The sequence below is a fragment of the Protomyctophum bolini genome (genome assembly GCF_963924005.1).
Source record: "Protomyctophum bolini genome assembly, chromosome: 13".
Taxonomy (NCBI): domain Eukaryota; kingdom Metazoa; phylum Chordata; class Actinopteri; order Myctophiformes; family Myctophidae; genus Protomyctophum; species Protomyctophum bolini.
Genome location: NC_137874.1, coordinates 25,677,610 through 25,699,787, shown reverse-complemented (window position 1 = coordinate 25,699,787; position 22,178 = coordinate 25,677,610). Strand labels below are relative to the sequence as shown.

Genomic DNA, 22,178 nt, shown 5'->3' with positions numbered 1-22,178 from the left:
GCCAAACAAGGTCGGTGGAAAACTGATTGGATTCACGATTTGTCAGATTATCGACGACGTCATAAGTCGTCATTTATTCATTAATTGTTATAATGATCTTTGCTATTATTATTATTGTTAATATGAAATATATTAGTAGTAGTAGCCTAATTGTTAAATAAAAAATGCTTTAACATACAAACGACACAAACACAATCAATGACCTATTAGTTAGTGTATCATGTCTGCTTTTAACACCATGAAAGACATGATAAAGTAGCATACAATATACATAGCCTGCCGGTGTATTTGTAGGGCTAGTAGCCTGGACTGGAGGAGGCTGCCTGTGCCAGGCTGCCAGCATTATTATTATTATAACATTCTTGACATATGTGGCAGTAGTAGTACTACAGCCAGGTAAAGTGAAGATAACAGGTGTGCATATTTAAACCGCGTTTTCAGCGCCCTCTGGTGGAGAAATGGACAAACAGCGTGTTCGCAAACATGTAGGCCTACAATAAGGAAGGACAGTGACATATTCTCATTACTTTAATGATGATAGTTTTGCACAATAGTTTTGCTCCCGCTTAGCATAGCTCAACCTAAAATAATCAGAATTTGCATAATGCTGTCATGTTGTAAAAAATAAAACAGGCCCTGTTAATTACTGAAGCTGCATTGACAACAAGACAGCGGTAGAGTAGATTTCCAGTATTCTGGTTTATTTGGGGAGTTTGATACTTGTATCAGACTTTACTAATATATAGGAACACAATTTTATATACTGGCTGTACAAGCATTCAATGTATCCTCAGAGCACAGACCTTTTTCCATCAGGAGTTGATGCACATTGATTGATTGATTGATTATTGACTGACTGACTGATTGATTGGTAAAGTGACGATAACAGGTGTGCATATTTAAGCCGCGTTTTCAGCGCCCTCTGGTGGAGAAATGGACAAACAGCGTGTTCGCAAACGTACAATAGGGAGGGACAGTGACATATTCTCATTACTTTAATGATGATAGTTTTGCACAATAGTTTTGCTCCCGCTTAGCATAGCTCAACCTAAAATAATCAGAATTAGCATAATGCTGTCATGTTGTAAAAAACAAAACAAAGACAGGCCCTGTTAATTACTGAGTTTGATACTTTTTAATATATGGGAACACACATTTTATATATATATATATATATATATATATATATATATATATATATATATATATATAATGAAAATGAGTGGTGCACTTCCATGGTACTGGACTCAAAAAGTGTGGCGAAGTGCTTTAGAATTGTCCCCCGACCCCCATCCTTAATATCCTCCAATATTATGTAGCCTAATGTACCATTATGGACAAAGTACCCAAACCCAATCTCTTCCCCCCTTACTTGAATGAATGAATCAGTCAGTCAGTCAGTCAGTCAGTCAGTCAGTCAGTCAGTCAGTCAGTCAGTCAATAATCAATCAATCAATCAATCAATCAATGTGCATCAACTCCTGATGGAAAAAGGTCTGTGCTCTGAGGATACATTGAATGCTTGTAGATACGACATTCTTGGTCCACTTAAAGAGAACAAACACACAATGGAACAGGGATAAGTGAACCTGGAGGACTTTGTGTTCACAATGCAAAGGTTAAGCAATGTGGATAAGAAGTGAACCGTATTCACACTCCCGAGGGGTGTGAATACAGAGGGGTCTGACTGCAGTCTTTTTGCATTTTCACATATGCACAAAAACCTGCTGACCTCTTCAACTCTAGTGTCCCTATTCTGGGGGAAACATTCGGCGAAAATAGCAGATTTATAAATACAAAGCTCACAATGCTTCACAATCTGATCGTTTGGCTATTTTTGGCAAAGATATGTAGTATAGACTATAGAGTGAAAACATCCTCTGAAAGATCCATTGGGGACTCCAGTCAACAGGTTCAAAGCAATCTGGGTACCCATTGGCAAAAGAAAGGAAAAACAGCGCGGTCACGGTCTGCAAGAGAGACTAGGTTCAAAGTGGTTAACACATTATTTAACGAATTCTTACCAAATTCACTTTCTTTTCACTTTTTTTATTTAGCTTTGTTTAGGTAGTAGGCTAGAGTGACAAGAACTGAGAGGGGATCAAACAAGTGATTATGTGCAAACCCAAAATGTTGGTGTGCTTTTAGGCCATAGCCTTATATTTTTCATTTTTTTAAGAAAGGAGTTTTGAGGTTGAGTTTTGAGGTTTTGCATTTGCATGTCACTGATACACCTGCAAGTGTTTAAGATCGGTATGGTTTTATAAACAAGCAATTAACATCCTCCTCAAAACCCCATCATTGATTTCTCTACCTCTCAAGTCTATGGATGAGTAACTTTCCATGGTGTGTATATCCAGTAAATAACTGGTCATCAATCTAAGAAGTCACGGCTGACTTTTGTATGCCCACATCCACATGTTAGCTCTGAGGGCCTGTATCCACAGGTTGCAGCTTGCCTCTTGCATTCAGATACAAGGTCTTGGATCTAGTTTGACTAGTTCTGTGAGGTTAAAAAGGAGAGAGAGAAAAAACTGTGGAGAAAAACAGCCTGCAGCATTCTGTGATTATGATATCTGTGCTGGAAGCAACCAGTACATGAGTACAGAGCAGATGTTGTAACTGTTTGCCTGTCGCTGTTTCACATAATCTGACCGTGAAGGCGTGAACTTATTGATTTAACTAAAGCACATCTGTCTGGACAGTTACCACTCCACGTGTAGCTGTAGCTAGTTTGATGTAACGATGACAAGGATTTTGATTCATATCATCAGTCTTTCAACTTGATGGACTACATGTGTGATCACTCAGCTGTGAGGTAGGTATGACTCAGTGCACTGAAAAGTCCCTGTTAGGTACACAGGAGCTACCAGACATCCTTTCTGCTAACAAGGAAGTGTTCTGTCCTTTGAGACAATCATAAACCATGACCTCACCAGATAGCGACGCAGACAAGTTCTCCTTTTCTCCTATTATGTGCTTTAAGAATGGTCATAGGAGTTAACGGTTCAAAGTGTTTTTGATTTGTTTTGTTAAAACAAAACATTTTGTGTTAAAAAGTTAAAGCTATATAGAAAATGCAATTTGAATTACCACTAAACACAGCATTATAATTTTCCTCCTGAAAACAACTGTCACATTGATGTTTGCAGAGACCATACTATTCAACACTCCCTATCAGATAAAACTTTATGTTTGCATTAGCTACCTGCTAATGGGTATTAAAAAATATTAGTGTTACTCATTATTGTTGGCTAGAGAATTACAACCTCTACAATTGCACTGGGTCACATGTACACTCACACTGCATCCACAGAGGCAAACACAATGTGTGACACACACACAGTAGGCCTACATGCCAAACACTAAGACTAAAAAGCTACTACTTTAACCACCACTGCGCCTAGGACAGCAGGTTATACAACAGCCAGAGGCTGCCTGTGTGGCCTAATATACTCTAGAATCCACCTTGGACAAGTGGTTTCACAGTTTATGGATAGTAGGATATAGATGGAAAGGCGGGTCCGCACGCATAGGGTGGATTTCTTTCCGCAACCTGTTTTTTCTTAATCCTTGAAGGGTCTATTTTGAGATTCTGCCAGGTACCAAGAAAAATAAATGTCCCATGTGGTTCATTTTGAACCCTTTCTTACACTATTACCCAGGCTCTGAAACAGTGGGGGCAGTCACTGTGAAGGCTCGGTCACCTCAGTTTTTTAGGCTGGTCATTGGCACAACCAGCAGCAACTGATCGGTGTACTGCAAAATCCATAGATGTGATAGGACCCCACTGGGGCTTAACAGGTTAAGAATAAATAATCCACCCTATGCGCACGGACCCCCCTTTCCATCTAGACTAGGCTGGTACTTACCTGCACCTGTGTGGCAACTCATCAGCACCCTGGAGGCATGAGCTAGGGCCCTTCAGTAGCACCTGGCTTCTACACAGTAAGATCCAGTGTTCATTTAAATCTCAGACTGTCCATTTACACTCCCACTCCCAGTGTTAAATAAACAATGAGGACTTTACCGCTCTGCAGCCTCATCGACAAACGTCACTAGGTCACTAATATCGTAGACTAGAGAATAACATCCCAGAGGTGGTGAGCCTGTATGAAGCAATGAAGGTCTTTCACTATGTGCAAGGACACTTTCAAAAGAACCCAGGACAACAAACAGGAACCTGGGATTGGATCTGATCCTAGCCAGACTCCAAATATGCTGAAAAGCAGTGCTCAACACATTTCTCTCTCTGAACAACGTAATATCACATAGACATACATACAGTCATACTGCCTATATTTTATGGAACACTTAATGACCATTAAGCACCAGATGACTGTTTTATTGCGTGCACAACTAAAATAGAAGCTCAGTGCATTGCAGAACCACGTTTGAGGGCTTGAAATCGGCTATTTGACACCACTGTGCTTAACTCAGGCTTAAGAATATGAAAGCCGATGTATTGTGTGGAGATCAGGAGCGACTCAAAATCGAACCAGCCTGAGGATTTTGTCCTTGAAATAGACAGCCCAGTTGCAGGGTGACCCTTATCTGTTGAGATAAGAGGTTCAGTTATACATGTGCCATTTAGTAATATTTAGATATGTTTTATTGTCAATAACAAATGTTTTAACATGGATTGTGATATTAAATGGTTACAACTAGAACTAGAACTGCACTCTGTCGAGTGCCTACTTGCTTGTTGCACACATGTACTAGTGCGCAAGCAGAGCTCGCACGTACTGTCGACCGTTCCAAACTGTAAAATCTCAGCTTCTCTGTGAAAGAACGTTTGAAATATTGCTTGCGCAAGTAATAATACTCATGAATAATAATAATGGTTGCAACTATTATATAGGTTTCATTATTGAACTATTTAACCCATTGAGACCGCGTACCCCTATATGTAAGTTAATGAAACTACAGGTATACCTTTTTTCAGAAAACTTAGGTCAGGATTTAGAAGGCGTTTTTATAATTGGCCTCAGGTCTAAATGGGTCAAAAGAAAGAAAGAAAAAGGATGGACCTACACAGTACCTTCGAGCTGTAACAAGATAGGGAAATTATTCGTGGCAGTGAAAAATATTCTTCTAGTACACAATGATCCCGATCAAAATATTAAAATACGAGTGAAAATATTAGTAAATCTAAAAAGCTCACTTAAAAGACAAAAGCAGAAAGCAGACCAGGGTATACAGTAAAGCACACTTCCCTTGCCAACCTATTAAGCCATATATATCAGCCATGACAAGTGAGACCAAAGATTGGGCAACAGCAGCATATTAATATCTTCCATGTGAAGGATCACCAAGCAGCAAGTGAGATGCACTTACAAATACAAAGGTCTCTGATTACAGAGACTTTGGCAATCAGACATCTTGTGGGTCTCTGCAGCATTAGCTATGAAAACAGGGTGATTACCAGTACCACCAGCACTCAGTTCAGAAGGCTCAAGTCTCGGGTTACTAAAAGCTGAGCCCTTCAGGCGTCAAGAATGGCGTGTTGGTTTAGAGAGTGATGAAAAGGTAAAGTGGTCTGAGGAATTAGCCAACAGGCTGGAAATGCAGGTAGAACATCAGCCCCTTTCTCCACGCCCATCATCCTTCAGCCTGCGATCCCCCTTGAGGGCAGTTCCCATGGACTGTGCCAATCTGATCGTGCTCACTGGGGTCTGGGGCAGAGACATAACAATAACATTTAAAAGCAATGCTACAGATGCAGACATGCCGATCTCAAACACATGCTGGTGTATCGGTGAAATGCAAATACTCCAAATACTAAAAACTCCCCCTTAAAAAAAGAAGTTAGGGGCTATAAACACACCAATATTTTGGGTATGGCCATAACAAAACATTCTTCCTGCTACACAATCATACACTGAATAATTGTTTTCTATATTATTTACAGCTAAATACAAGCAAAATATAGTTGCACCTCGGGTATCTATAGAGCCTGAAACACATACGTACTTACAATAATAATCCATGCCTATTGCCTATGCATCAGCGTGCCATATTCATTGTCTGCATGCATGTACATGCACACATTCATACATGAATGTAAGTACTGTACATCATTTTGTTCAATGTAGCGTCTCAGGCACATCAACTCGAAACATATTCTAACACTAGCTATAATTTGACAAATGCCTGAATGCACCCATTAAGACCCGAGGCCAATTCTACAAATGTATTCTAAACTGTTTTCTGAAAAACTTGTATAGTGGTTCTCTCTTGTCAAGGACCCTCAAAATGGTATGCATTTGGCAGCTGACCCCATCTAAAAATATTTTGTTCCAGGGACTCCCAGAAGCAAAGATATGATACAATTATATTCAAACAAAGATTTGCAAAAACATGCAAGATTTTAAAAAAAAATAGCGGCGACACGCTATGAGCTTGTATATCTGCACTTTGAATAACTAAAGTATAAAATAATAAGTGGTTAAAATCTAAAATGACTCAGTCTTTCCCAGTTTTTAATGGGTTAAGTTAGACTAAAACAAGAACGATAGATGGTAGGCATAGTGGTATGACAGGATGCACAAATTCTGTTAATTGAACATTTTATTGTCATTCAGTATTTATTTCAACAGGACAAAAAAAAAATTGTACATTTGTACCACTTTTGTATTAATGTAAATATCAAACATTTGGAGGTCCATTTCCTGTGAGCATACATGAAAACAAGAACTTTAAAGAAAACTAATGGTTCAATTTGCAGCCCTCTGTAACACTGCTGTGTAACAGATATTAAACACTATGGCTTGTGCCTACAATCAAATATTTTTTTCCTTTCTCCATTGGTTAAATATAATTTATGAACAGTACTGTACATTAGAAAAAATGAATTACATCGGTAAAACAGGTCATGGAAAATGACAAAGTTACAACTCTGGTAACCACAAATGTGCTTGTAAAGTAAAAGCAAAACATATCTACACTTTACCAGAAGAAAAGAGGCTACTGTGATCTATTTATATGTTGAATTTACAGTGTACATATTTACATCCATCCCATAACACTATAGTGATGAAAGGCCTTGCTAACCGGCTTTTGGAGGCCAGTAGAATCATACCATTTTACCAATGAATGATTGCTAGAGCTCTGCTGTGATAGCACAATAAAAATATTTACATAAAGCTAAACAGCAGCAGATTTTTTCTAGTCTGGAACACCTCCCCATATCACAAATGGGACATCGAATAAAAAAAGTTTTAAAAAAAACAGTAAAATCCTCCATGTTACATGTATTCGTTGGTAACTCTGATAGTGTGCAAAAATGTACCCTTATGGGTCCGTTCGGTTACATTTGTACACTCTCAGAGTTAAGTTAACACTCAGGATCTTATTGTGCAAGTTCTGTACAACGTCAATAATGTTTGTGTCCTCAGCACGGGGCCGAGGCATACAGTGAGCTGGGTTTAATCTCATGCTCTGTCAGTTTGAGAATAACAACTTTCCGCTGGAGCTGCTTGGCTGCCGGTGGCTTGGGGTCGTCGGCCACTACAGCTGGCTCCGTACTCTCAGTAGCAGAGTCCTGGCAGTCCAGTGGCAGCTCCACGACTCTGCTACTCTCAGTAGCAGAGTCCTCCTGGCAGTCCTGTGGCAGCAGCAACGTAATAACGTCTGTGTAGCCACCTTGTACTGCCAGGTGTAAAGGCGTGAGGCCCTGTTCGTCCGATCCACTTCCACCATCGGGACAGTGTAGGAGGAGCTCCTTGACAACTTCACAGTGCCCACCCTCTGCCGCCAGGTGGCAGGGGGTACGTACAGCCCAGTTGGTGCTGTGAGGGTCTGCCCCTTCTTCGATCAGCATCTTGACTGTGGGCAGGTGGCCGCGCTGGGACGCTAGGTGGAGAGCTGTGAGACCGTGGGAGTTCTGAGCTTGGATGTCTGCCCGGTGTTTGACCAAGAGACGGGAGGTGCTAGTGTGTCCCGTCTCAGCCGCTACATGGAGGGGCGTGTTCAATCCTGCCGAAGTCACGTGGACAGTTGCCCCAAGCTCAATGAGGATACGTGCCACTCTGTACTGCCCCCTCTGGGACGCCAAGTGTAGAGGTGTGCGCCCGTCTGTCGTCTGCGCATCCACGTCGGCACCGGCCTGCTTGATGAGGAGCTTAACAATACCAAGGTGACCCTGCCAGGCAGCTAGGTGAAGCGCTGTCCAGTTGTCCTTGCCCTTGACTCGGACGTCGACACCACGGCTCAACAGCACCCGAACCACATTCTCCTGGCCATGTTGGCAGGCAACGTGGGCGGACGTGCGACCCTGCCCGTCTGTCTCATTGATGGCAGCGCCCCGGTCCAGCAGCAGGCGCGTGATGGCCTCGTCTCCGTTTTGGGCGGCCCAGTGCAAGGCCGTGTATTGGTCCTCGTCCTTGGCGTTGACATTGGTGCTGCGTTTTCCCAGCAGAAGTTCCGCGAAGGGCTTCAGCTGCTTCTCGGTGGCCAGGTGGAGCGGAGTGGAGCCACGGTCGTTGGCCAGGTTTGGGTTAGCGTTGTTCATAAGGAGGAATTTGACCGCCTCTTCATTGGACAGGGTGACTGCATGGTGGAGCAGGCTGCCTCCTCCGTCCAACAGAAGGTCAACATCCTGAGGCTGGAGGATCTTCATCAGCTTGGCAATGTCTTTGGTCCTGATGGCCTCACACAGTTTCCGTTTCTGGACCTCAGTAGAATCTAGACAAAGGAGAGAGGGGGTAGATTATAGATCTGTGATGTAGTTTTTGAGGATGCAATTATGATCTACATGGCAATAGTTCTATTTTTGAGTAGCTTTCTCTGTTTCTGTCCGTTTAGCACGGAATCTATGGCTTTGATTGGCTGATGTATGATGACGTTCTCGTCATCGTACGTCATCATTCACGATGAAAAAGGCTCCGCTCACAAGTGTGATATTTATAGTTATATTCAGGGGTGACAATGGCTTGAATTTCTTGCCGGAACTATACCCCAACCTTCATTTGCTCGTTGTGTTTGTTTTCCTCATATTTATGCATAAACACATACTGTACCGTTATTCCTGTACAGTATGGTTTAGAAATTACAAGCACATATCATGCATTGTTTACAAAGAACTTGACACAAAACTTCAATATCAATTTCAAACTCAGCAATTAGGTGTACAATTAGGTGTATTGTGTACAAAAAATAACTTCCATATGAATGTCAATATGAAATGCAATTGTTACGTTTCTTTGAAATGAAAAATTAAACTGTTTTGAGATTACAAGCAATCAAATTAAACTACAACTCAACTAAACTAACTATGCTAATAATGTGTCAGCCTGGGCTAACCACAAAAATGTTTAGCCTAAATTCCATTCCAATTCCTGTTCCATCCAACATTCTAATTTGTCTCCGTCAGTGCTCCTGATGTCAATGTACAAGTATTTTCTTGTTGGACATGTGCCAAATCCTGCAGGTTAGCTTCCCCCTCTTCTTAACGGTACAGCGTGGCAATGTACACTGGACATTATTTTTAGCGGAACGCCGCACCGGCCGGTTCCAGCCCAATTTCACCCCTGGTACATTTTCAGTGAAACAAGCAAAATCGAAAGATCTCATCTATCAATCTATAAATGCACAGAATCTGTGTGTGCGTCTGTCTGCCAGATATGTCTGATAACCATAGGACCTCAACTTTAAATACATTTGTTGCGTGCATCGCCGTCGACGATGACCAGAGGGAGTGCATTGCCGAGTGGAAAGACAGTCAGAACATCGTCCAGAAACTAGTAATGTACAATAAATAGTAATGATGTCATAGACTGGCTTCCACGTACAATGAGAATGGGTAAAAACAATGTTCCACGTGCACTGACAATGGGTACAACAGGTACAGCGTACCGGAGGGGCATGCGTACCCGACAGTATCACCCTAGTAGAAGTGGATGTGAAAATAGCCTTTGGATTTTGTTGTATTATAGTTAAGAGAACCTCATAACTGAAGGTTTTGACCGTTTGCACCATAGTCTAGCAATCTTGGTTTTCACACTTTTTAAGTTATATATTCATTTCATATTGGAATTGATTGTCATTCTGGTTTTGTCTAATGGCAGCATTTACCATATGTGTTTTCTTTCTCAAAGGAAAGAGTAATGGAGTCTTGGGAGGAAAAGGCTGAATCTATTGAGGAGATTCCCGACAGCCTCTTGGAGGTGTTTTCTTTGCTATGGCAGCAGTCCTCCTTCACGCGGTCAAAGCTCCTGGAGATCCCAGAATCCACCTGGCTCAACAGCTCCGATAGACTGTAGTCTTTTTCTGGCAACATGGCTGATTTGGGCCTCACTGGTCTGTTATCTTTAACCTGTAGAGCATACATTTAGATTAAGACAGCAGAACAAACAGCTTTCAATTATATTATAAAATAAATGAAAAAGCTCAGGAAGACGGCAACTTCTTGAAACAGTTCTTTTCGTTTGTAATTTATTGTAATTCCGGAGCAATAATTTGGTCATCGGTCATTAGGAGACTTCGCTGGTCATCAAGTTACTCAGGAATGCGACAAAAACAAAACAATCTTCACGGCTTCATCTGGTGTGTAATTGATAGAAAATAAGTAATTTTTTGGGTGAACTACTCCTTTAAGTTATTCTATATGCAATCCCCTCGTCGAAACAAATAACTATATTTACATTATAGGCATTTGTCTGATCCGTTCACCCAATGTAATGACTGAGGGCAAGTTCCAATGGGTGTTTGTTCAATGATGATATTGAGATAAATCATCTATGAAGTTGAACTGAAGATTAACTATTAACTGTCTGTGAACTGACTGATTAAAATTCAGTCTTAGTCACTTCAAACCAGAAGTAGTACAGCATTCCAAAATAGCTCAACTTCCTTCCACAGACTTGTGTCCTTCAGTAACACTTGCCATTTCTTGCAAGGGAACATTTGTCCATTTCTAGTCACGTACAAAGAGCACAGGTTGATCCCGCTGGTCTGCATTCTTCAGGTCTGATGCAACTGTTTGTCAGGATCAAACATTTACCATATGACATATGGCCATATGAGATAAGCAGCCAGAATATACTGCAAGTTTGCATAGTTATATCATAACATGTTGATGAGAGCACATGCATGCTGCTATGAATGTATGAAAATAAAGGGGTATTCAGCTAAAAGTGGAGAACAACTACTAAGACGTTGCTGCCATCACATGAGCACCATGTAAGTGTAGATTGTGTACACCAAGCGGTTATGATTTCAAGGTTGAAATATCATTATTATTACAATTATTATGTTATGACATAACAATGATAACCACTTAAAATAATGTTGTTGGGAGTTAAAGGGCTTTCATTGAACAGCATGGATATTAAGTGGTCATTATATGCTCTTTTTGACTACAATTTTAGGCATTTAGCAGACGCTCTTAATCCAGAGCAATTTACAGTAAGCAAGAACAAAAAACATGGTAATACATAAAAACGTCATCATGAACCCTACGTAAGCTTAAGAACATAACAGTGGAATATCCATCTAAGGAAACTATATGTGTTTACACTATAGAGTGCTATGTCTACATAAAGTGCTATTTACTGTAAGTTACATAAGTTGAGCCTGTGCATACGCCTGTAGGACTCGGAGGTCGAGCCCAGGGCAAGTACTACGACTACGACTGTCTGAAGGTGCGTTTTCAGACTGCGGCGGAAGATTGACTACAAGAGCAAAGTGTCATGAAACGTATTTCCCATATTTGTTTCCAGACACTACGGCTCAGTTTCAGATAAGGTTGTCAGGATAAAGTCTGGGCCCTGCTCAGGAGGTGGCAACTAACCCTGAGTTCTGGCAATCCAGAACTAGCGACTTGTGCTTTTTAGTTTCCTTTTTTCTTTCTTCTAAAATATCTAAAATAGTAGATACTGTATATAAGCAGAGCCTTTTTTGTATGTTTTTTGTTATGTACCTGCCCCTTCAGGGCTGGTTCTGGTTATCACGACACAGGTTCTGGGTGGAAAAGATTCATACCTGATCATTAGTGAGGCCATTGTAAAGGTTGGGCTCCGTCTCTGGGGTTGGAGTCTTGGGCTCCTCTTGAGGTTTGGAGCAGAGCTCCTCAGCTTCAGACGTGATCTCTGTGGGGAGATGACCATTAGCAACTCAGTGGTAAATAAAAATGTATTTTAGTGAATTAAACTTACTAGACCTTATCCGTTGTGTATATATAAACAGCAATACAGTGTGGGAAATGCGATGTAATAGATCACATTACTGATTGGGAGGTAATTGTCCTGTCTCACTATAGCGCACGTAGGCTACGCCATCATAAACATAGCGGATTTATCCCCCAAAAAGCATGTTTTCGCAATAAAAGTTAAAAGATTCCGCAATTGCGGTGCCCCCCATGGATGAAAATGGAATTGCTTTGGGCTCTCCGTTGAGTAAACCACCCTCGACATGGGGATACAATTTGGGGTGGATTGGACATTTTGTTTGTGATTTGTGTCATTTTGTGTGAAACAGGCCCCTCCCACTAACCTTGGAAGACAATTACAGCCGAACGATACGGACTATGAAAATGCTGCCTGTGGTGTTTTAATCGGATAGGTGCAGAAAGCATGTGTAAAGATTTGTGTGAGATTTATCTTGACGCAAATGGGCGTGGCCTATATGGGGAGATGTGCGATGACCCAAGGAATCCTGGGAACGTGAAATTTTACGATCTACGGTTGAAGAGTTATAAGGCAAAATGTAAAGTGGGCTGTTGTAGCGCCACCTGATGTCATTATTTATTACATTAATTTTAATAATTATGAACCTCCCCTTAAGTGTTGCAACTGTAGGTCCGTCGGTTTCTGAGAGGAAAATACTTGAGAGTTTACGCATTGTCCCATGTAAGTGGATGGGAAATTTTATTCACTTATAAATGAGTTAATTCATGAATTGAAAAAAGGGCTTTGTTAATACCTCCACAATATTATAGTCAATGCCTGTGTGAAAAGTCAGAGCGATTGGTGCAGCCAGTGAGGAGCTACGACAGTGTTTCAGTGTTTCAACACATCGCACCGTGTTACGTTGTGAGCTTGCAGATCCGGTATTTTCACTGTTTGTCATAGGACTAAGTCTAGGGATTTATTGGTTAAATCAGTGGTTTACAAAGTGGCGTCTGGGGGACCCGCACAGGTCCTTAAAAGGGGTTCTGGGGGGAGGGGGAGTTTGGTAGCAAAATTATTCATATTTTGGAACCAAAATGGACACATACAGGTTTGAAAATGTGACAGTGTACAAATGGAATAAATGGTCCATTCAGTTATGGAGTTAATGGCTTAATTCATACAAAAAAAGGGTCCTTGAAACTAAGAGGTTAGAGAATCACTGCATTCAATGAACACTCATGATCTTCCAAGTGTGGTGAAGTGTTTCTCACCTTGGAAGCTAGGTCTTGCATCGGGGGAGGTAGCCCAACACCGCTGCATGAGACCCAGGAAGCCGGTGCAGGTCAGAGGTCGACAGCGTGGTACCGTGCCCAGGTCCGGCCGCACCCCTTTCACCACCTTCACCATGATCTGAAGGATGTTGTTCTCTCCTAAGACAAAAAGATGCCATTATGCAATTGCTTAACAAATAATTACAATATCGTCGCTCTCGGGTGGAAACCTTGTATGTCTTTTCAGGAAATGATGGGAAAACAAACCCTGTGTTCCAATGGATCCACTGTAGCTATCATTTAGCCACAAGCACTTTTTATTTGTTAATAGGCATAAAACTAATAGCACAAGCACTTTTTATTTGTTAATAGTATTAACTAATAGAAGTAAACACTCAAATCTGTCAAATAGTGAAAATAGTGATGCATGAACTTGTAGATCTGCTGTTTTTGCTTAATTTGTGCAACAGTTCTACACAACGAAGTATGGCATTAATATACGAAAAACCATTAAAAGTTCAAAATCGGGCAGATACAAGGTTTCTGCCCAACAGCAATGCTATATGAATTGTATAGTTTGTGCAGTGGCGTACACAGATAGACACTAGGGGGTGCTAGCACCCCCTGCCCTTTTGGCAATGTGTCTTTTTTTGTACCATGTACACTGTACAGTATGTGGATCATGGTGACATTGATCAATTATTGATAAAAAGCTTCCAATATATATTATTTAGGCCTCAAAATCTATAAATCTCACACTATTAAGCAACCGGCTGGTTCCACGCACTGCACAAGGTGCCCTTTTTTCACTTGAGCACCTGCCCCTCTAAATGTCTGTGCACGCCACCGAGTTTGTGTGTACAAAGCCATGCACAAATAAAATGTGAATTCTATTGGCATTATGGAGAGACAACATAAACTAGGGTTGGGAGTGTCCAGGATCAATATTGACCATCCATCTGGGCTTAGCTTTATCACCCTCGTCCTGAGAGTTCAGATAAGGGTGTATGTCGCTTCCCACGGGAGCAGCAGTGGAAAAGCTTTTTGTCCAGCTCCTCAGTCTGCTTATCGGGCTGCATGATCAGCCGTGTCAGTCATTCAAAGCAAGCAGGTAGATGGCTTAATTAAAGTACTTAAGCTCCCTCTATAGACCTTATAACCTTTTGTAGAAGACGGAACATATCGAGGCACGTTTCTTTTTTTCTTCATTTTCCCCTTTTCCTCCCAGTTTAGTTGTCATGCCAGTTTCCCCTTGATGTGTAGGCCTACTGTGTAGGGTTTGTCACTGCCAACCCCTACAGGTGGTCATGTGGGAGGGTGTAGACTGTAGACAACCATGTGTCCCCTCCAATACACATGAAGTCTTTTCATCTTACTCACACTATTCCTCTCAGTTTCGCTCTATGTTAAACAGGCACCCTCGACAAACCATCCTCCCACTTGGCTTCCAACCTGCTAACACAGCTAATTGTGTTTGTTGGGACACCTGGCCAAGCCGGATGAACCATGGAGCATTCAAACCACTGTGGTGGGCAGGAACTTGACCCCTGTGCCACCCGGACGCAAGGGGCCTTTTTCTTACTGTGTCATTAAATCTAGAGCAGCAGAAGTGTTGCCAATGTCACCCTGGCTACCCTACCTGAATGATCCACAGCTTGTGCTTCACAAAAGGAAGAAAATTCCTCTAACTGTAATGCCACCTGATAACCCTGGGAAACAAACCACTCCATTTGCCCGCCTATTATGCCTGACTTTCCACCTGTCGGCCCTGGAATTTACTGGATAAACAAATACAGCAGTTGTACACACACACACACACAGACGCACGCCTGCATTGTCAAATACTGTACATGCACTTTCGTTCTTAATAATACAAATAATATTTATTTGTAAAGCACCTTTCAAGAACAATGTTACATGCAATGTAAGTGCTTGACAGAAGAATCCATAACAAAAACCCAATGTATAAGAAAAACAGAATAAATAAAGAAATACATTCAAACAAAACATAATTACAAAATTCCTAGAAGAATAATTTCTCTTTCCCCAGCCGTCTTACCTTGGTATGGTTTCTTCTGTGTGAGGATGCCCCAGATGACAATGGAGAAGCTGCAACAAGTGGGAGATCATACAGTTATTCAGACAATGACTGCTGGAACATCAATATGTGACTGATATATACAGTATTTCATATTCAGTCATACTAAAAACAATCACACAGAGGTTTTTATGGTTATTTTTAACAGTACAACCACCTACAAAGTAACAAAAACTAAAAGAAAAAAGGATTTAGACCAAAATACTTATTTTTGGTGAACGAAACAGTCGTACAAGTATAAAGTAAGGTATAGAACGGCATATCATAGAATGTGCATTCACTGTATCACGATATACTGTATACGATCTCTCGGAAAAGGCATATTGTGGAGACATTGCATCTTCGACGATATTTATCGGCATAATCTCCCACCCCTACACAACACACTATTATGCACACACGCATGCATCCCATACAGTACATACTGCTGAGACCAACCTGTAGACATCATGCTTAGTGTCAGAAACTCTGTCCTTCTCAATGATGCGCTCTGGGGGCAGGTAGGCAATGGTTCCACAGAACCCATCTCTACTGATGTCATCAGCCCGCGACAGGCCATTCCACCGCGCCAGGCCAAAATCTGATATCTGTGAGGGAGGAGATCAGATAAGATCTTCAAACACATCCTGGCTTTCCCATAAAAACATCGACAACGATGACTAATTCTGCACGTTCTGTGAGCAGCCCTCTGTGAGCAGCCCTCTGTGAGCAGCCCTCATTTTATGCACCCAGTGACATGAGGGCAACCCAGCCATGTCCTAGCCTGTAGATGCGTTCCTCTTGTGAAAGGAGAGGCCCTCCAAAGTTGTGCACACCCACACACTTGCATGTACGCACATAGCCATAGAGAGAGAGAATTGACAGGGCCTGTATGAATCCTGTCAGAACAGGTCCCGGTGAGGTGTTTACATTCAGGTATTAAAGTAGAGAAATGATGGTTCCCACCCTCTTTGCCCTCCCTACAGCTCCTTCTAGCTATTTAGAGGTTGGATGGAGGCTGGGAGACACCTTTCTGCCCAGAGCATGTGCAGGCTTAACAAACCACCTCACAGCTGAGATTCCCTTTAAAAAGGAGCTCTAAAAACAAATTCTAAGCCAGTGTAGAATAAGGTAGGCTCACATGGGCTTAAGGATTTTGCTCCTGTTTTTAGAGATGTGGTTGTAAAACAACCCTATATTAACTTTACAAGAAATGCATTATGTTTTGTCAGTTGTTACACTCACAAGATAACCCCCAGTTTCATATTTGACCCTCCATTTTCAATCACATTGACCAGTAATAACAATTATGGCAGCCCTATTGTAAAGGACATCAATTCACCCTTTTAAAATTGGACTGGTTTAAAGACTCGAAGAATCGAAGCAAAGCTGAATATTAAATCGGTCCAAATCACACAAGTGAATGCAACAACATCACTACAACAACAGAATCAAGTAGAGCTGGAGCCTGAAGTCTAAAGTCATTTTGAAAACACAGACAAACTCTATGTTCCTCCATTTGGTAAGCGTTACATTTTCACAAGAGCATGACTCAACACAGTATAAAGTATGAGGTAATCCACCTCTGAGACAATTCATTCATCTCCACTGCTTGAACAACTTGAACCCTGGTCCCCATTATGTGGCTTTGCCAATAAAAAATAGCAACTGGACATGGTGTCGTGTAGCTTGTAGATTTGCTATTTTCGGCAAAGATATTTATTGTAGAGCATTAATATAGAGCCCTGGGGGTCAATGAAGTATAGGGTTTAAGGGTTAAAGGAACCAATGCATCTTCTTCCTCAGCAATCATTGCTATGCAATACTTCCCTTGTTTCTAGCTCAGTGGTACACATAGGCAAGAACCCAGAGAGAGATACAAATCCACATATTATTTTATTGATGTTATCTCCACCAGGCCGAAGGCATGGCCAAGACTATGTTTTGCACCCTGTCCATCTGTCCATCCGTGTGTCCGTCTGTCTGCGAGCAGCTATTCTTCAGTGGCCCGGTACCTGCGAGCACACACACTTCCTGGATGCCAGCAGAACCTCTCCCCCGAATTTCTAATATTCAAACAATTTTTTTAATATTTACTCCTACAAAATTTGTTCCAAAAGTCCACCAAATCGGTACACACTAAAGGTCCCCACACACAGGGCGTGTTTTTGGGATTTTTAGCTGCGTTTCTCCATTGGTTTTCCAAAAAACGCGTCCAGTGTGCAACCACCTTAAGATCAACACAGAACTGTTATAGCGGCACCAGCAGGTTGATTTTTGCAAAACACATTTTTGGAACAAAATGCCTCAAATCATAAATTTCAGTCTGATTGCCGTGAAATGCTTAAAGGGACACTTCACCCTTTTTGCAAAAAAATATATGTTTATGACGTTTAGAAGCTTTAGATCACTTTCCTGGGGGTATTTATGTGTGTAATATGTGGTTTTAGATATTTTAGATTGTAGCAGTGAGCCTGTTGTCTCTGATGTCATGGACACTGGTTTCACTACCTTCCTGGACTACAATTTCCATAATTCTTTGGTGCACTGCTCCTCCTTGTGGATAGGGGGGAGAGCTGTCTTACTGAGACAACATGTAGTCCAGGAAGGAAGTGAGCCCAGTGTCCATGACATCAGAGACAACAGGCTCACTGCTACAATCTAAAATATCTAAAACCACATATAACACACATAAAGACTCCCAGGAAAGTGTTCTAAAGCTTCTAAACGTCATTAACATATATTTTTTTGCAAAAAGGGTGAAGTGTCCCTTTAAGAATGAAATGACACCCTTTTCACATTGGCCTATTATAGCGCCACCAGGAGGCCACAATAACTTACCTGACCTGGCAGAGACCTGTGCTCTAAGGAGCACATTTTTTCTGCTAAATTTAGATAAGAGTGTGAGTAGAGACCGGAAGCTGGGGGTAGAGAGAGGGAATGACATGAACATCACACAGGCCTCCAGCCAGAACCGTGCCAGTGAACACACTATCCGGTCATCTACCAGCACCAGGCAAGCACACCTTTTATGCACAGTATATACATTGTAAGCCTACCTATAAAGGTTGAATAAAATGATTTAGAACAAAACAACTGTACCTTAACGTGATAGTGAGCGTCCAGTAAGATGTTGGCTGGCTTCAGGTCTAGATGCAGCAGGGGTGGGTTCATGCAGTGCAGGAAGTTCATTCCCACGGCTGTCTCGTGGATGATGCGGAAGCGGAGTTCCCAGGGCAGTGGCTCCGTAGCCAGCAGTGTTTCCAGAGAGCCAGTTTCCATATATTCCATCACCAGGCCCTGTGGGTCTCCACAGATCCCATATACAGGCAGGATATAGCGGAACTTAGCAGCCTCCATCTTCTTGGCTTCCTCTAGCAGCTCTTCTCGCTCCCTGTGATGGACACCAATGTTAGTTTGGGCTGAGGCTCTAGAAAGCTTTAGGTTGAGTCTGAGGCCAACAGTGCATTTGAAAGTCACAAAAGAAGCTCCAGGAGGTCATTATATTTAACGTGAAATATATCAGAACCAATAATCGACGTAATTTTGTTCATGCAGGTTAATCGAATAATTAAGAAGCAGGATATATATATATAAACACACACACACACACACACACACACAGGGTTTCAAAGTCAACACTTGTTCACTGACTTGCAGTATTATACCTTTCGATTCAATCCAAACAATGTGTAGCGATCAAGCTTCAGCAAACCACCTGTGCATACAAAATGTTGGCTACAGGGTATGTTACAGGTGGTAGGAAGTGACCCTTGTCAACATGAATAAAGGCCTGACCAGTGCTTCCCCAAATATGCAGGCCATAAGCATAACTGACTGCATGTTAAAAACAAGGTCTTAATTATATCCCCAGCCATGCCTGGAATGCATCAGGAGAGTGCCGTAAACTTGAACAGGCCTCTTGTTCTTAGGCCTCTTGCTCAACCTTTGCACAATTCCCTTTATCAGACTCCCAGACGGTCGTGCACACAGCCTGGCATACAACAAAGGTAACACAAACACAACAGTATGGGTCTCACCTAGACTGGGGCAAGACAGATCAGCAATGATTATATCATGCACACAGGAGTTTACTTTACAAAGAGGTTGAAGTCAGTATGCTTTGCAAACTGCAGCCCACTGCAGACACAGGCAACCGTGGCACCATTCCTGAGAAGTAAAACATTATTTATACCATAAAGAAAACTGACACGGTCACAATGTGCACTGTGTGTCAGACTTCTCACTCATGGGACGGTCAATTGTCATTTTAGTTCCTCAAACACCAAATAAAGCACATGTCATTACATCCAGCACGACCAGCAGCTATGAATAATCAAAAGGTGTGGATTAAGGACAGTGGGCAGGCACTGTTTTGCTAAATCCCTGCTTTACCCAAAGCACTCCTCAGTACCAAACAATGCCCATGTCTTTAGCAGAGAGGCCCGGTAAGACCGGTTTTACAACTTCAGTCATTGTCTCTGTGACACAGCGGCTGTCTCCAACTCAAGCAGACAAAGGTTGCTTTGAGTCACTGTGGTGTGTGTGTGTGTGTGTGTGTGTGTGTGTGTGTGTGTGTGTGTGTGTGTGAGTGAGTGAGTGAGAGAGTGCGTCCAGGGGGCAGTGTACTGCCTATGTACTTTGCAGATGTTTGGAAATGATAAAATCTCTGGTTTAGGTTCAGTGGATGCAAAGAGTGGAGCCACAGGTTAGGGAAGGATGTCAAACCTCTTAAGAGGAAGATTAAATCTGCCTTCAGACAGTCTAATAGTTGAATTTCACCATTATTTTGTTGTATGATAAGCGACAAAACAAAGACTGTCACAACTTCAAGAAACTAATAATTTTCTAGAAAAGGTACTAAAGACAAATGATGCTATTTGAATATGTAATGAACTAGTGGAAGCAGTGGGCTGCATAAGCAAAGTGCAAGGAAGGTTAAACGCAACCTGATCCACTTCAATGTTTTCAATGCTGCAAAATATCTCAAATATCTTATCTATGAGGACCAATGCCGATAAAGTGCTCCACATTGTAAGTCCACAGTCTTCCCATGGGCAATGTGGGCATACGTTTTCACTTAAAGAGAAAAATAACCTGGAAATGGTAGGAAAAAAACAGTAGACTGTGCCGATAGACCTTCTTAAAAGTGGGAATACTGCCATCAATTAGTAAATTAATGTATTTATTATAATTTTTGTAATACTTTTGGGGGCTTTTCTGTCTTTATTGATAGTACACAGTGGAGGTAGACAGGAAACAGGGAGAGAGAGACAGAGTGACATGCTGGAAGGGTCCTGGGGATCGAGATTCAAACCCATGGCATGCTGTCAGGCTGTGTTACAGCGTTGTGTGATATGCACCTGGACCGCTAGGCCAGCGGGCACCCTGAATGCAGCTTTTACTATGGTGTAAGAAATGCAAATGTCTTAAATCTGCAATGTTTGCCATTTTTGACTAAAATGCCCCTTTAGAAATGCCTCTGACCCCCTGACATTCTCTGCATGTTCCTGATACTTAACTTGTTCACATACATGTGACATGACGCAGCAGGCCAACCACACAGAACAGCTGACAACTCACCCCCCCCCAGATAATTTCACCACAATTCCAAAATATGCTCCATTTTAAAAGATTCAAGCAGTAACAAATGTTTTCCATACTCATGCATACCTTATTCCACTACATACATTGCAGCATGTTGCAGCATACCACAGTGCTGTGCAATGTGTAGTGTTGCCTAAAGATAAAGAGTGGCTTGCTCCTCGTTTTAAATCCCTAATTTAAGGGAGCCCCTCCCGGGGCAGAGCTGGTGTTTAACATCTTTGTAGATAAGAGAAGCTCCTTTGAACCATACTTGCATGCACAAGGTGCATTGAAAATGTTAATTTGTAAAAAAAAAAAAAAAAAAAAGAAATGACCCCAAGCAATGCAGACTGTCTCTTCAATCAGAAATGAGAATCCTCTCAATCATTCCAACAACAAAGGAAACATCTGGAAAATAACAGAATATCTAGAGGCAGTAGTTTATTTGCTTCTCAACTTTTCTGCCTCACTATCACTATGTGTTCTGACTAGAAATGAGTATGAGTCATGCATGTAGCGTTCAAGGACACGGTAAGAGTGGATTCTTTTTCACCGCACAATCTTTACCACCACAAACAAGCTTTTGTCTGTGTTGACATAGAACAGGTGATCAAATAATAAGCCTGAGATGTGGAACAGTTGAGAATGTATATGCTGCCTACTCACAGAGCACATAATAAAGTGGTAGTAAACAGAAGTGTGACTGTGTCAGTTTAAATATAGGCCTAATAGCCTAAATCACACATAACCCTTCACACAACTCATAATAAAAAGCATTCTCTAAAATACTGTACATGTAGCCAAAGCTGCAGATTAACAGCTGTATCACTTACTTGTCATCCACATGAAGGCATGGAGGGCACTTGATAGCCAGCCATGTTTTCCACTGTACATGCCGGACTTTGTATACTTGTCCAAAGCCACCAGAGCCAATCTTTTCCCAGCTGCCAAACTCAGAGGATTCAAATGTCCTCAATAACCCCATGTTTGGCAAATTAACATGGGGGGAGTCCTGAACATCCATATCCCTGTTTGGAAAATCTTCAGTCCTGTTCAAAGCTTCAGCCCTTTTAGTCGTCTTCAACACACTACCAGTAGAAATGAACATACACACTAACCTGCCTAATGTGAGCT

General features: G+C 41.7%; 1 protein-coding gene across 1 annotated transcript; it reads right to left on the bottom strand.

Moving 5' to 3' along the window:
* Positions 1-6,558: 6,558 nt before the first annotated feature.
* Positions 6,559-22,178, bottom strand: ripk4 (receptor-interacting serine-threonine kinase 4). The gene is made up of 8 exons (XM_080779462.1): positions 21,878-22,178; positions 18,561-18,852; positions 15,918-16,066; positions 15,441-15,490; positions 13,382-13,540; positions 11,983-12,089; positions 10,075-10,315; positions 6,559-8,685 (listed from the first exon to the last, which is right to left on the bottom strand). The coding sequence occupies exons 1-8, from the start codon at positions 22,150-22,152 to the stop codon at positions 7,394-7,396; spliced, it is 2,565 nt and encodes an 854-aa protein (XP_080635588.1). The 5' UTR covers positions 22,153-22,178; the 3' UTR covers positions 6,559-7,393.